The following is a 15742-nucleotide window of genomic DNA, read 5'->3' as shown; positions in this document are numbered from 1 at the left end:
CAGAGGTCCGTTTGTAACTAGGGGTTGTCTATAAGTCGGGTGTTCTTAAGTAGGGGACCGCCTGTATACACACAGTTCTTCACTCATACAATTTATACCATCTTACACACATATATACTCATGCACATGTACATTGTGCAGCATAACATGTATATAATGGTGCACATGCTCCATTCTTTAGTGCGTCAGGCCCCCTGACACTGCGGGCCCCATAGCAGCTGCTATGTCTGCTACCCCTGTAGATATGTCCCCCGCAACATATCTGAAAAATCTAAGGACCTATTCTTGAGATATTAGAATACTTTTAGCCTGGAGAGAAAAAATAAAATCCAGAAAGAAGGACCAACATGAAGGCACAGGACATGCACCATCCCCATTTTTCAATTTAAGGGCAGGGGAACCCCACCCACACGATCACGCGGATCACATCTTGAATAAGCAATCCATTTGCACATGTTTAAGCTATATATCTAATATTCGGTTTTGTCTATAATGGTCATTCGAATTGTTTAGGTCTTTCGGTTACTCTCTTCCATGTTGTGTACATTCACAGTAATAGGGTGACATGTAGAAGTTATATGGGGCACTGTGCAGACAACTACACACATGGGGGGGGGGGGCATTCACTTAATGTATTTGGCGCACCCTAAGAAGAACAAGTGAGCGCCAGAAATGTGACACCACATTCATGGAGGGGTTTATAAGTTGGGAGTTGGTCTATGCACCAATAAATGCGGCAAAAAAAGTGTCTGCAAAAGTGTCAGGGGTTAAAGAGCTGCGCTCAAATTGAGCGGCTTAAAAAGAAGAGTTGCGTGTCGGAAAAGGAGATAAAATATGGCGCACAAAGTGCAGCAAACAAAATTAAAAATAAAACCTCTATCAAAATATACCCGGAAAGTGAATAATAAATGCCCCCAAAAGTTTCTCACATAGTTTCCTCTTTGAAACGGCGACTTGTAAACCGCGATCATTCAGTCTGCAGGTTTAGATGTGATTTTATCATGCCGGAGAGATTTATAGATCTGTTTCCATATGAAATCACTACATACGGTTGTACAGACACATCTGGAAATCAAATCTGCCTCCACATCCCCGATGTGCCACTATGTTCTATACTACCACGTCGTGGTCAATGCGGTTTTCTCCATACTGGTGATAAAGGGATAGTACGGCAGTATACAGGCAGTATACAGGCAGCCCCCGGGTTACCTACTGCATTGGTTCTGTAGATTCGGACTTGAATTTGTTGGTCGGAACTTGTATGTGTTATAAGTGTCACTCCAGACACAGGATTTTTTCCATCAAAGTGACAAAAGGATTTTCTGTCTTTCGGGGGAACAAGGATTCATTGCAGACACGTTTCATAACTCTTATGCTGATCATAGCGGCCTGGGGCTAAAGCATCCAGAGAGCTTCACCAGAGGTCGCAGTGGGCAGAGAGGTCTGTCTGTAACTAGGGGTCGTCGGGTGTCCTTAAGTCGGGGACCGCCTGTATTGTGGAACAATTAAACCTACCATCAGATATCTACCTACCATCAGGTAGGTTTGATGGTAGGTTGCCACCTACATTCTAAACCCTGATCTATCTACCTAGCTAATATGCTAATTTCTGGAGAGGCTACTGGGGGATGGAGTAACCTCTCCATGGAGCAGAAGCAAAGGCTACTCCCCGCCTCAGTAGCCTCTACTGTCCCTGCCTATCCGCTTGTCCTCCTGGCAAACCACCTCGCTTTGTGCGAGTCCTCGGCTCCTTCAGGCACCGCTATGCGCATGAACAAATTCATATAAGCAGCGCTCTCTTGGTTACGAAACTGGAGCTACTGTGCATGCGCACTGCATAGATGTGAATCTGCTCACGTGCATAGTGGCGACCTGTGGGCTACGAAGCCGGACCTACTGTGCATGCGCTCTGCATAGATATGAGTCTGCTCATGTGCATAACGGTGCCCTGTTGGTTACAACGCTGGGGCTACTGTGCATGCGCTCTACATAGATGTGAATCTGCTCACGTGCATAGTGGCGACCTGTCGGCTATGAAGCCAGACCTACTGTGCATGCGCTCTGCATAGATACGAGTCTGCTCATGTGCATAACGGTGCCCTGTTGGTTACAAAGCCGGGGCTACTGTGCATGCGCTCTACATAGATACGAGTCTGCTCATGTGCATAGTGGCGACCTGTCGGCTATGAAGCAGGACCTACTGTGCATGCGCTCTGCATAGATACGAGTCTGCTCATGTGCATAACGGTGCCCTGTTGGTTACAAAGCCGGGGCTACTGTGCATGCGCTCTACATAGATATGAGTCTGCTCATGTGCATAACGGTGCCCTGTTGGTTACAAAGCCGGGGCTACTGTGCATGCGCTATGCAGAGTGCACGCCATTAGCAATGCCCAGAACATGCATTCAGTGAGGCGTGCTGGGGAATGAATGAATAGGCATGGACTACAGGATGTGGTGGAGTCTTTGCTCCCACTCCCTGGAGAGGCTACTTCACACCCCAGTAGCCTCTCCAGAAAATTAATTAGCATATTAGTGAGATAAGCTGTAGTTTAGTGTAGATAGTAGTCTAGTATTATCTTAAGATAGATTAGGGTTTAGAAAGTAAGTGGCAACCTACCATCAGATCTACCTTAATAGTTAGATACCTCATGGTAGATAAGAAAGTATTGTACATACATTCTCTATCTCTTACCTGGTAGAACATCTCTTGATTCCCCCATGTGAGGTCTGTAATGGGTAGAGTACATCCATTTCTACATGAACCAACCTTGACAGAGAGTATACATCTCTCGATGTCCTCGTATGAGGTCTGTCATGGGTCGAGTATGCACATTTTTGGACAGACCCACTTGGATAGAGTGCAAACATATCTCAATGTCCGCATACGGGATATGTTATGAGTAGAGTACATACATTTATGGACAGACCTACATACAACTCTCGACATCACCATATTATGTTTGTAATTTGGGCGGCACGGTGGCTGAGTGAGTAGCACATCTGCCTTGCAGCACTGCGGTCCTGGGTTCGAATCCCACCCAGGTCAACATCTGCAAAGAGTTTGTATGTTCTCTCCGTGTTTGCGTGGGTTTCCTCCGGGTACTCCGGTTTCCTCCCACACTTCAAAACATACTGTTAGGTTGTTTAGATTGTGAGCCCCATGGGGACAGGGACCAATTTGACATGCTTTGTGCAGCGCTGCGTAATCTGTGTGCGCTATATAAATAAAGAATTATTATAGGTAGATCACATGCATTTCTGGATGACCTACATAGATAGAGTATATACGTCTCTCAACGTCTGTGGACATCTCGACCGATATGAAGCAGATAATGGGTAAAGTATGTACATTTCTGGATGTGCCTATATAGATAGGGTGCAGACATCTCTTGATGCTTTCATATGAGGTCTATCATGGAAAGAGAGTACATTTCTGGATTGGCTTCCATGGGTAGAGTGCATCCATGTCTTCCAAATGAGGTTTGTAAATTGGTAACCATTTTTGGATGGACCTCCCTGGATAGGGTGTATACCTCTCTTGACATCCCCATATCAGGACTGTAATAGCTATGGTACATAAATTTCTAGATGGACCTCTACGGACAGAGTGCATACATCTCTTGATGTCCTCATATCAGGTCTGTCATGAGTATATTATGTACATTTCTGGATGGACCTCTATGGTTAGAGTGCATAGATCTCTTAACGACCCCATTTTAGGTCTGTAGTAGCTAAAGTACATACATTTTTGGATGGACCTCTATGGATGGAGTGCATACATCTCTTAATGGGGCAGATTTACTTACCCGGTCCATTCGCGATCCAGCGGCGTGTTCTCTGCCCTGGATTCGGGTCCGGCCGGGATTTATTAAGGTAGTTCCTGCGCTGAAAAGCATCGGAACGCGCTGGAGTTCACCGGCTCGGGCTGAGGGAAGGTAAGTGCAAGCTCCGCAACACATTTTTTTTAAAAATGCGGCGGTTTTTCCGAATCTGTCGGGTTTTCGTTCGGCCACGCCCCCCGATTTCGGTTGCGTGCATGCCGGCGCCGATGCTCCACAATCCAATCACGTGCGCCAAAATCCCGGGGCAATTCAGGGGAAATCGGCGCAAATTGGAAATATTTGGGTAACACGTCGGGAAAACGTGAATCGGGCCCTTAGTAAATGACCCCCAATGTCTCTATATCAGGTCTCTCATGAGTAGAGTGTGGACAATTCTAGTTACACCTCCATGGATGAAGTGTATACATCCCTTGATGCCTTCATATGAGGTCTCTCTTGAGTAGAGTATGTACATTTCTAGATGGACCTCTATGGACAGAGTGCATACATCTCTTGACGTCCTTATATCAGGTCTGTCATGAGTAGAGTATGTACATTTTTGGATGGACCTCCATGAATTAAAATGTATGCATCTCTTATGTCTCTATATGAGGTCTCTCATGAGTAGAGTGTGGACAATTCTAGTTAGATGGATGAAGTGTATACATCTCTTGATGCCTTCATATGAGGTCTCTCATGAGTAGAGTACAGGCAGTCCCCGGGTTACATACAAGATAGGGTCTGGAGGTTTGTTCTTAAGTTGAATTTGTATGTAAGTCGAAACTGTATATTTTATAATGGAAGTTCTAGACAATTTTTTTCTTTTGCCCCAGTGACAATTGGAGTTTCAAAATTTTTGGTGTAATTGGACCAAGAATTATCAATAAAGCTTCATTACAGACACCTTACAGCTGATCATTGCAATCTGGGACTATAGTAAAGCATCCAGAGAGCTTCACCAGAGGTCACAGTGGGCAGAGGGGTCCGTCTGTAACTATGGGTTGTCTGTAAGTCGGGTGTCCTTAAGTAGGGGACCGGCTGTATGTACATTTTTGGATGGACCTCCATGAATAAAATGTATGCCACTCTTATGTCTCTATATGAGGTCTCTCATGAGTAGAGTGTGGACAATTCTAGTTACACCTCCATGGATGAAGTGTATACATCTCTTGATGCCTCCATATGAAGTCTCATGAGTAGAGTGTGTACATTTCTAGATGGACCTCTATGGACAGAGTGCATACATCTCTTGACGTCCTTATATCAGGTCTGTCATGAGTAGAGTAAGTACATTTTTGGATGGACCTCCATGAATAAAATGAATGCATCTCTTATGTCTCTATATGAGGTCTCTCATGTGTAGAGTGTGGACAATTCTAGTTAGACCTCCATGGATGAAGTGTATACATCTCTTGATGCCTCCATATGAAGTATCTCACCAGTAGATTATGTACATTTATGGATGGACCTCCATAGATCTCTCGATGTCCCCACACGAGGTCTGTCATGGCTAGAGGAACGTCTTAACTGACACGGGGCCCCCATAGTGTAAGTGTGTGTTCAGACAGTAATTAATTCCCTCAAGTATGTTTTTTCTAACCACTGATGACTCTACTAGTTTCCATTCATTTCAGGAGCGTCGCGACAAAAAAAAACCTTGTTTTCGGGAGTCACATCAACATCTCTGTTTTTCACAAGGGACCTCTTCTAATTAGCCCCAGTCACCCTGAGGTGACACAGAGGGACAGTGTGCGCCGGGTCTATGTGCAGCCAGTGTTCCAGGGTGAGCAAATTGCTTTAATATTATATGTCAACAGGGGGAGAGAGTGCGGCCCTGTCACACAGTCCACCCCTGGGCTACATTTGTTGACATTTAGTCTTTTTTGGCCCCGGTCCCAGTTGCAAATACTTCTGTTCATATAATGTTCATGTTTACCAGTAAAGAAAACTCTTGCTTTTTGGGCTTTTTTTTTTTTATAATCAACTTTTTTTTTCTTTTTTTTTTTTACATTTTGGCCACAAACACAGTGGGGGTTTTTTTTCGTTTTTTTTTTTGCTTAAATTCATATGTGATGAATGGTTGATTTTAATGCTATTTGGGCATTTGTCAGAGGCTAACAAATATACATAATACTGCTTAGTTTACAACCCCCCCCCCCCAAATACCTGAATATCCCCTTTCTTCTAGAAATAAATTAGGGTTATGTTTGCTTGCCTGGAGTCACATTAGGAATATTTTAGATGTTGAGTATCTCATCCAGGCGCCACACAAGATTACAAGAAAAAAAAAAAATTAAAAAAAAAAAAGTTTTAATCCTTTTACAATGAATTCTCAGAGTGGGCAGGATGTTTTGTTGTAAGGAGGGATAATGCAGATCTTCATCTGTGCTACAGTTAATGAAGGCGCCCGCTTTGATTTAACCATTCCTATACGGGAATATCGAGACAAGGGAACTGCTGCATTTGCTCTACGTAGTCCTTCCATCACCTGGTTTCAGCTGCTGCAAAACTACAATTCCCATCATGTCCTATAGCTTGTAAATCAATGATTCCTTTCTTATTAGGTTGCTGCATAAATGTGTTTAATAAGTATGACAGATGTAGCAGTGCAGAGATTGTTAGAAGTAACAGAGGTGAGTCAGTGAACAACACATACAGTGTGCCACGGGGGATGGGTGTCTGATCAATGGGTTCCGACCTATCATTAGGAATAAGTGCCTGATCAATGGAGTGACGCCAATCAAGAGGATTGCTGGATATTACTGAGGGAATATACAGGGGTGCACCATCCATGAGAAGAGATAAGCCTCTTGCCTCAGGCGGCGCCACCTGCAACAAGATGGAAGGGCAGCACATTTCAAAAAAAATATTACTTAAAACTTAACAGTCAATGTCAGCATTGCCTTAGGGAACAGAGAGTTTAGGTCCAACTTTGAGAACAAATGTGTGACTGATAGAACCCCATTGATGATTGATTAATGGAACCAATCAATGCGAATAAGTGTCTGGTTGATAGGACCCCATCACTAGAACCCCACTGATCACTGAGAGTAAGTGCCTGATCATTGGGTGACTCCAATCCCAGGGAATAAGGGTCTAATTGCTGGATTCGCACTACTGAGACCCCCACTGATCCCTGGGAATAAGGGCTCATTCACATCAGCGTCGATGTTCACCTTTCAGTTGCGTTTTGTCTCCATTGTGTCTCTGTTTTTTCTCCGTGATGCATCCATTTTGTATCCGTGTCCACAAAAAAAAACAAAAAAAACTGAAGGTGTAACATTGCTTTTCATCGGTGAAAAAAAAACTGATGTTTCATCCGTTTTTTTCGCAGCCCCATAGACTTCTATTGCTTTCCGTGATCCACATCATTGATAAAAATAGGACATTTCATAATTTTTTCCTTGGACAATGGATCAGTGAAAATACAAGCTAATGTGATGACACCCATAGAAATCAATGGTTTTGTGAGGCATCTGTGGAAAGCACTGAACCAAAAAAAAGCGCCAATGTGAATGAGCCCTAAGTGCCTGATTGTTTCCTATCGCTAGGACCCACATTGATCCGGCACTTTTCACCAGTGATCAATGGGGGTCCCAATAAAACCAATCACTGGAAATAAGTGTCTGATTCCCACTACTGCCACCCCCTTGATCATAGCGAATGAGTTTGTTTGCATAATAGGACCCCAACAATCATTTGGTGTAAGTGTCTGATTGGTGGATTTCCATCACTGGGACCCCCAATTATGAGGCACTTAGTGCCAGTGATTACCACCAAGAACTATAAGAAAGTGGCTGATTCCTTTATTTCCACCACTGAAACCCCAATTCATTGTAAGGAGCAAGTGTGTGATTAAAGGGACCCAATGACTAGGACCCCACTGATCACTGGAGGTAAGTGCCTGAATACTGGGGCCTCAATGGTGGAACGTGTATAGATCACTAGGCATCAGTGTCTGATTCAATGGTTACTAAAGAAGCAAAGACTGGGCGATGCAGCAGAACAGAGTTTCATAGATTGCAAAACAAGTTGTCAAGTTAAACCAATTTAAAGGAAACCTACCACTTGTAGTGGCAGGTTTCCGATGGCAATATCGGGCACCAGCTCAGGGTGAGCTGGTGCCGGAGCTTATTTTAGTTAGTGTTTTAAACCGCGGTATCGCGGTTTAAAACACTTTTTAAACGTTATAGCCGGCGCAGGCAGGTACGCACTCGGCGCTTACCGTGCACGCGGCTACATAGGAAGTGAATGAGAGCCGTGTGCACGGTAAGCGCCGAGCGCGTACCTCCCTGCGCCGGCTATACAGTTTAAAAAGTGTTTTAAACCGCGATACCGCGGTTTAAAACACTAACTAAAATAAGCTCCGGCACCAGCTCACCCTGAGCTGGTGCCCGGTATTTCCATCGGAAACCTGCCACTACAAGTGGTAGGTTTCCTTTAAAGGAAATCTACCACCAGGATGAAGGATTGTAAACCAAGCACACTGACATACTGGTATGTGCCCCCTCTGGCAGGATCCGCTCTTATTGGAGCTTCTTATGCCCTGGTTTTTACAAAAAAAGGCTTTTAAAATTTTGCAAATGAGCCTGGAGCCCCTCAGGCTCATTTGCATTATTTTTAAAGCCTTTTTTCTTAAAAACAAGGAAGCTTAAAGAAGAGCAGATCCTGCCAGAGGGGTCACACACCAGTATGTCAGTGTGCTTGTTTTACAATCCTTCATCCTGGTGATAGATGTCCCTTAAGTTATAAAATATGTCATTCATAGCAACAAGGGTGCTGCTTTATGGGGGCTACTAATCAATGTAAGAAATAAGTGTCTTGATTTTTGGGTTCACACCCCTGGAACCCCCACTGATCAATGAGGACGCCACCATTACTGGGAATCAGTGTTTAATCAAGGGGCACCCCACTGATGACTTGAAATAAGTGTCTAATTTGTGGGAGTCCCACAATTTGGATGCCAATCGATTACTAATATTAAGTGTTTACTGTAGTCCCACCGCTTAGACCCCCAATCGATCACTGGATCACATGTCCCCTGTGTCCCTCAGTAGTGTCCAGAGCTCTATTACTTCTATGGGACTGATAGGCTGCTGCACCCATCTAAGAAGTGACGGAGAAGACCCCCCATTTTTATGGTCAATGTTCGTCCCAGCCATCCAAGCCTGCAAGAATCAGTCACTTGTAAGTGACAAATTCAGCTCTGCTACATCTCTCTTTCTATATGTCGTATGCAACAATGTTGAGGTCATCTTTAAACGATGGGAGGTATAGAACACATTCAGCTCTGCTACTTCTCTGTATATGCCATATGGAAGGTAAAGAACACATTCAGCTCTGCTACATCTCTCTCTATAAATAAATATGCCATATGCAACCATGTTAAGGTCGTCTGTAAGCGATGGGAGGTATAGAACACATTCAGCTCTGCTACTTCTCTGTATATGCCATATGTAAGGTAAAGAACGCATTCAGCACTACTACATCTATACAAGCACTATATACAGAGAACATCAGGGGAAGTGTCTGTCCTTTCTATTAGTATAAATCACCTGGTCCTTACATCACTTGATCCTTTTGTAACGTAGGTGTCACTGTTGACTTTCCATAATAGCTTCACAATGAGGTGACAGCTCTGAGCGTCCCCTCTATTCATGTCACCTATGCCATTCATCACAGTGCAGATACCCATAGGCTTGCCTAGAGGGGATTACTACGGATGACACCTTTTCATATCAGCCCAGCTAGATGGAAGTAACCTCTAGCAGACAGGACAGATCCTATGCAGCAGAAGCCACCAATGCTGGGAAATTGTGTATATGTAGCAGAGCTGAGTCTGTCATTTAACTCTTGTAGAAGGCAAAACTTTGGAGTAAACTTTACAGCCAATCACTTCCTGAGAAATCTGCTGCGGATGGCAAAATCTGCAGTTCTTGACAATTTGCATGTGGATCATTTTTTAAAATCTCATATCCGCAGCAGATTTTCTGCACTCTGTTCTGTATAGGGAATACGCCGCATTTGTGCATTTGTCTGCAGAGGCCACACATAAACTGTAGGAAAATCTGGATAAAAATCTTCATTGATAGATTTTCATGCAGATTCTGCTGCAGATTCACAAAGGGTGATTTCAATTTTTTTCTAATCCGCAGCAGATTTTCCAAACTCAGATCTGTACTGAATTTCTGCTGCAGTTGCGGATTGTGTGCAGAGAACCGGGGACCGTTCCACACCTGATCCGCAGGAAAATATAGATAAAAATCTGCATGGATGGGTTTTCATGCAAATTCTGCTGCAGATTCACCAATTCATTATCCGCAGCAGAGTTTCTACAATTAATCAAATCCATGCAAAGAATGCACAGAGATCTGAGGACTCCTCCGCAGCAGATCTGCAGGAAAATTGGAACAGAAATCTACATGGATTTTCATGGAGATTCTGCTGCAGATTCACAATGGTTGATTTCGAAATTTTTCTAATCCGCAGCAGATTTCCCAAACTCAGATCTGTACAGAATTTGCGCTGCAGTTGTGGATTGTTTGCAGAGACCCAGAGAAAGTTCCACACCTGTTCCGCAGGAAAATATGGATTCAAATTAGTATTGATGGATTTTCATGCATATTTTGCTGCAGATTCACAAAGTCTTATCCGACTGGTTTCAAAGTCATTAACTCCGCGGAGGATTTTCCACATTCAAATGTGGATTGTGAGAAGAAAGAAGAAATCATGCAAAATTGATATTGAGTCTAACTAAGTATTATGGATTATGTGTAGAGACACAGGGACCTAATCCGTAGGAAAATCCGGACTAAAATCAGGACAGGTTCATTTTCAGGCAGATTTTGCTTCTGATTTTCCCTGCAATCTCATTGATTTTAAAGTTAGAGATTTCCTGCATGGATCATGTGCAGGGACCCTTTCTGTATCCATGCTGGTCTTGTTCCATGGATCACATTCTGACCTTTTTTTAAAAAAAAACTCTTGGATTTAGGTTTACGAAGCAGAGCTGAATCTGTCATTTAACAGGATTTACCTGACTGAGTTGCTGAACTGAACTCAGGATGTCCGTTCAGTTCAGCCATTCTAGGTTCTGTCCGGGGGAAGCCCACAAGTGCATGGAGGCTACAACTCCATGAAGCAGAGCTGAATCTGTCATTGAACTACTCCATGAAGCAGAGCTGAATTTGTCATTGAACTACTCCATGAAGCAGAGCTGAATCTGTCATTGAACTACTCCATGAAGCAGAGCTGAATCTGTCATTGAACTACTCCATGAAGCAGAGCTGAATCTGTCATTGAACTCCACGTGGTCGTGAGTTTTTGCATACTGAATCTACTCAGGATGTCTGTTCAGTTCAGTGATTCTAGGTTCTGTACAGTATATCCCACAAGTGCATGGAGGCAACTACTCCATGAAGCAGAGCTGAATCTGTTTTGAACTACTCCACGAAGCAGAGCTGAGTCTGTCATTGAAATACTCCATGAAGCAGTGCTGAATCTGTCATTGAACTACTCCATGAGGCAGAGCTGAATCTATTTTAAACTAATCTTAAGCCCTTTGCTCTGTGTGGTTGTAAGTTTTACCACGTAATCGCTGAACTGAACTCAGGATGTCCGTTCAGTTCAGTAATTCTAGGTTCAGACCGGTAAATCCCCCAAGCAATCAGAGCAGAAGCAGAGCTGAATCTGTCATTAAACTTCTCCATGAAGCAGAACTGAATCTGTCAATGAGCTCTTCGTTAGCCCTTTGCTTTGTGTGGTTGTAAGTATTACCGGACTGAATCTACAAATGCAGAACTGAACTCAGAACTTTGGTTTGGTACAGTAAATCCCACAAACGTGCGGAGGAAACTACTCCATGAAGCAGAGCTGAATCTGTTTGGAACTCATCTTAAGCCCTTTGCGCTATGTGGTTGTGAGCTTTGCTGCACTGAATCTACAATCACAGAACTGAACTCAGGATTTCTGTTCAGTTCAGCAATTCTGTTCAGTTCGGACATCCCACAAGCGAGCAGAGCAGAAGCAGAGCTTAATCTGTCATTGAACTACTCCATGAAGTAGAGCTAAACTCCTCTTAAGCCCTTCGCTCTATGTGGTTTTGAGTTTTACCAGACTGAATCTACAATTGCTGAACTGAACTCAGGATTTCCAGTCTGCTCAGCGATTCTAGGTACATCCAACAAGCGCATGGAGGTGGCTACTCCACGAAGCAGAGCTGAATCTGTCATTGAACTACTCCATGAAGCAGAGCTGAGCCTGTCTTTGAACTCCTCGTAAGCCCTTTTCTCTATGTGGTTGTGGGTTTACTGGACCGAATCTACAATTGCAGAACTGAACTCAGGATGCTCATTCAATTCAGCGATTCTAGATTTAGTAAATCCCACAAGCGCATGGAGGCAACTACTCCATGAAGAAGAGCTGAATCTGTTTTGAACTAAACTCAACCCTTTGCTCTGAGTGGTTGTGAGTATTAGCGGATTGAATCTACAATTGCTGAACTGAACTCAGGATTTCCAGTCTGCTCAGCGATTCTAGGTTCGGTTCGGTCAATCCCACAAGCACATGGAGGCGACTACTCCATGAAGCAGAGCTGAATCTGTTTGGAACTAATCTTAAACCCTTTGCTGTGAGTGGTTGTGAGTTTTACCGGACTGAATCTACAATTGCTGAACTGAACTTAGGATTTCCAGTCTGCTCAGCGATTCTAGGTTCGGTTCGGTCAATCCCACAAGCACATGGAGGCGACTACTCCAAGAAGCAGAGCTTAATCTGTCATTGAACTCCTCCAGGTAGCAGAGCAGAGTCATTGATCTCCTCTTAAGCAATTTGCTCTGTGCGGCTGTGAGTATTACCGGACTGAATCAAGAATTGCTGAACTGAACTTAGGATTTCCAGTCGGTTCAAAGATTCTAGGTTCGGTTCGGTCAATCCCACAAGTGCATGGAGGCGACTACTACAAGAACCAGAGCTGAATCTGTCATTGAACTACTCCATGAAGCAGAGCAGACTCTGTCATTGAACTACTCCATGAAGCAGAGCTGACTCTGTCATTGAGCTCCTCTTAAGCCCTTTGCTGTGTGCGGTTGTGAGTTTTATCGGACTCAATCTACAATCACAGAACTGAACTCAGGATATCCATTTAAGTTTAGTCCATTAAATCCCACAACTACTCTATACTGTGCATGGAGATCAGAGCAGTCCTATGCAAAACCACATACAACACATTGACATATTGCAGTTCTTAGGTTCCGTGGCCAAATCAGCTCTGCTACATCTCTAATATCGTGTTCTATTTCATATTTTCTAGCATGCGGAAAGCTTGTCAGACTAAGGAAGAGCGAGCAGCAGGCATGTGAGTGCCAGCAACTTGTGTGCATTTCAACTGGGAGGCTCAGTCTTGACAAAGAGTCAAGTTTCAACACTGCCATACCACAATTGTAGGTGTGAAAGACACGTGTTCTTTCTAAAGGCAATGTCAGGCAGTACAAAACCAGAGACACCAGGGAGGCTTAGCCCAATCCCTCCGCCTTCACAGCTCTGCCCTCAGCAAGTACACACGACTGACTGCAAGCTCTCTCACCCCAGTGTCTACCAGCAAAGAAACAGGACACCATCCCATAAATTACCACTGCAAACAGATACAGATGTAGCAGAGCTGAAGTTGTCACTGCACAGCACAAGACACCGAGTGACAAACTCAGCTCTGCTGTAACATTACAACACGCCAAAACCTCCAACCCCAAACGTCAGGACATAACAAAGACTGCGAGGAAAAATATTTTAGTGGTTTAATTTCTAATCTGCGCTGTTTTCTTTTACTACAAAGAGATAAAAATTAAAAAAAAAAACTGAAAAGAATAAATAGCAGATACTTAGTCTCCATTTACAAGAAAGAAAAAAAAAAACTGTGTTCTCTCTATGTACAGTAGTTGAAAAGTTACTTTGTTATCAACATCTGAGGTCCATTTTTTTTTTTCCTGTGTGTTTTTTTTTTTAAATTTTCCAAATAATGGAAATAGCATTTTGGGAATAAAGTCTTAAAATAATAATAATAATAATAATAAAAAATTATAATAAAATAATAATTAAAAAAATTCCTTCGCCACGCGAAGTGCTCTTTGTCTATAAATACAGATACATTTGGGAAACATAATAATAATAATAATAATAATTATAATAATAATAAAGTTAGATCCCATCGAGAGGAGGGCGAATGCAGTAGACGCTGGTTATTTAAAAGAATAATACTGACCTTTTAATAGTAATTTCAACTGGTACCATATATACAGACATATACATTCCTACATATTACAGTGCATACAACATTAACCATAAAGCCATGTCTGGAAGTGAGAGGTCCATGGGTGGTGCTGGTGGTGGCGGTCCTACTAGCAGGAGCACTTGCACTCAGATATGATGGGGTACTGGATGGGTATCCATGTGCAGCGCTGGTTTAGCCTGCGTTGACACCTCCACCTTAAGATGGTCAGATGCATGGACTTGGAAACTTTACAAACCATCCCCTCTGGTACAGAACAAGACCTCTTGGTGTAGCAGCTGCCCACTTTCATGTAGCGGGGCCAAAATCTGATGCCCAAGTCATTCCAAGTGTATAGGACGGGGCAGAAAGTCTGGGACCAGAGCCACATCTGAAGCTTCCTTCTCAGTTTCTTACTCAGTCTGTGCTTCTTTCCTTGAAGACCCTCATAAAACTCCAGTCCCTTGATTTCGGCTGGCATCGCCCCAGAGGGCTTTTGCCTGAGGAGTAGGTCAAGCTCTGCCAGGTCCTCCACTCCAAGTCTGTCCTCGGGCAAGTTGATGGCCATAAAGTTGGGGTCAAAGTGGCCACCCAAGAGAGTCCTCAGCTCAGTCTCGTTAAGATCCTTCTCCTTGGGGTCGAATATAGGATCCGGGTGCTCGATAAGATCCACCAGGGGTAGCTTTTCACTAGGAGCTGGTCTGATGTGTAAGTAATGCTGGCACACAGCTTGGTCTAGTCGGAGTCCCAAGAAGACCACCAGGGCGTAGATAGTCACAAGGCACTGCGAGTGATCCATGCTGCAGAGAGTAGTCTGTGACCTGGGCTATCCTCTCTCTATGTCAGGGATCATAAATGATGCATCAGTGAGGGGATGAGAGGGGAGATTTCGGATGGTCCCCCCCTCTCATTGCAGTCCAGCACAAGCAGCTCAAGTCTTGTCTCTTCTCCAGTCCTGATGGCACCAGTTTGTCTGCCTGCTGGCTCCAGCCTCCCCCCCCCACCCCTTGTTAAATATTCTCCACTTTCAGCTGAAACACCATGGTAACCAGGGACTCAGTTTCTCCAAGACGATGAAATTTAGGATGATGGCAGTAGTAGTAGAAGTTGTAGTAGGGATGGCGAGGATGAGGATGTTGCACAGTCCCCTGTATTCTGCACAGACAGGCAGTGTTGTCAGGGTACAAGGCAGGGCTATCCTCACATGTGCACATGCAGGGTCCTCCTCACTGCTGCAGTGCACTGCTCTGTCCCCAGTCCCTGTGGCTACTTAGGATTTATTAGCCCGGCTCCATAGGGCTGTGATGTCATGCAGGTTTAAGTAGTGAGATGGCCTGTAGTCATGGTTGGTCGCTTCCCTGACACCTCCCTCTTTCACATGAATGGGGTGGGGGGTGTTGTGCCCATTCTCTGCAGGGACCCGGTGTCTGTCGCCCTCTACTGGTATCTACCAGCCCCATTACACACACAGGGGCTCAGGGCTCAGCACAGGAGGGGGCAGCCAAAAAGGATAGAGGGCACAGAAATATCTATAGGGGATGGGGCACGGGGGAAAGGCTGAGGGAGACATAGACATGAGACAACATATGAGAGGGGCAGCAGATACATAAGGATGATCTATATATATATATATATATATATATAATATACAGGAATAA

At 44.0% G+C, this 15742-nt stretch overlaps 1 protein-coding gene across 1 annotated transcript; it reads right to left on the bottom strand.

Annotated features, from left to right (window-relative positions):
• Positions 1-13600: 13600 nt before the first annotated feature.
• Positions 13601-15439, bottom strand: NOG (noggin). Its single transcript, XM_072112314.1, has one exon. The coding sequence runs from the start codon at positions 14881-14883 to the stop codon at positions 14215-14217; it is 669 nt and encodes a 222-aa protein (XP_071968415.1). The 5' UTR covers positions 14884-15439; the 3' UTR covers positions 13601-14214.
• Between the last annotated feature and the right edge of the window lie 303 nt (positions 15440-15742).

The sequence above is a fragment of the Engystomops pustulosus genome, chromosome 6 (assembly GCF_040894005.1).
Source record: "Engystomops pustulosus chromosome 6, aEngPut4.maternal, whole genome shotgun sequence".
NCBI classification, from domain to species: Eukaryota; Metazoa; Chordata; class Amphibia; order Anura; family Leptodactylidae; genus Engystomops; species Engystomops pustulosus.
This window is presented reverse-complemented; position numbering and strand designations above follow the sequence as displayed.

Excerpts from the sequence above, each read along its gene's own strand:
- NOG (XM_072112314.1), bottom strand. The coding sequence starts at position 14,883 with ATGGATCACTCGCAGTGCCTTGTGACTATCTACGCCCTGGTGGTCTTC.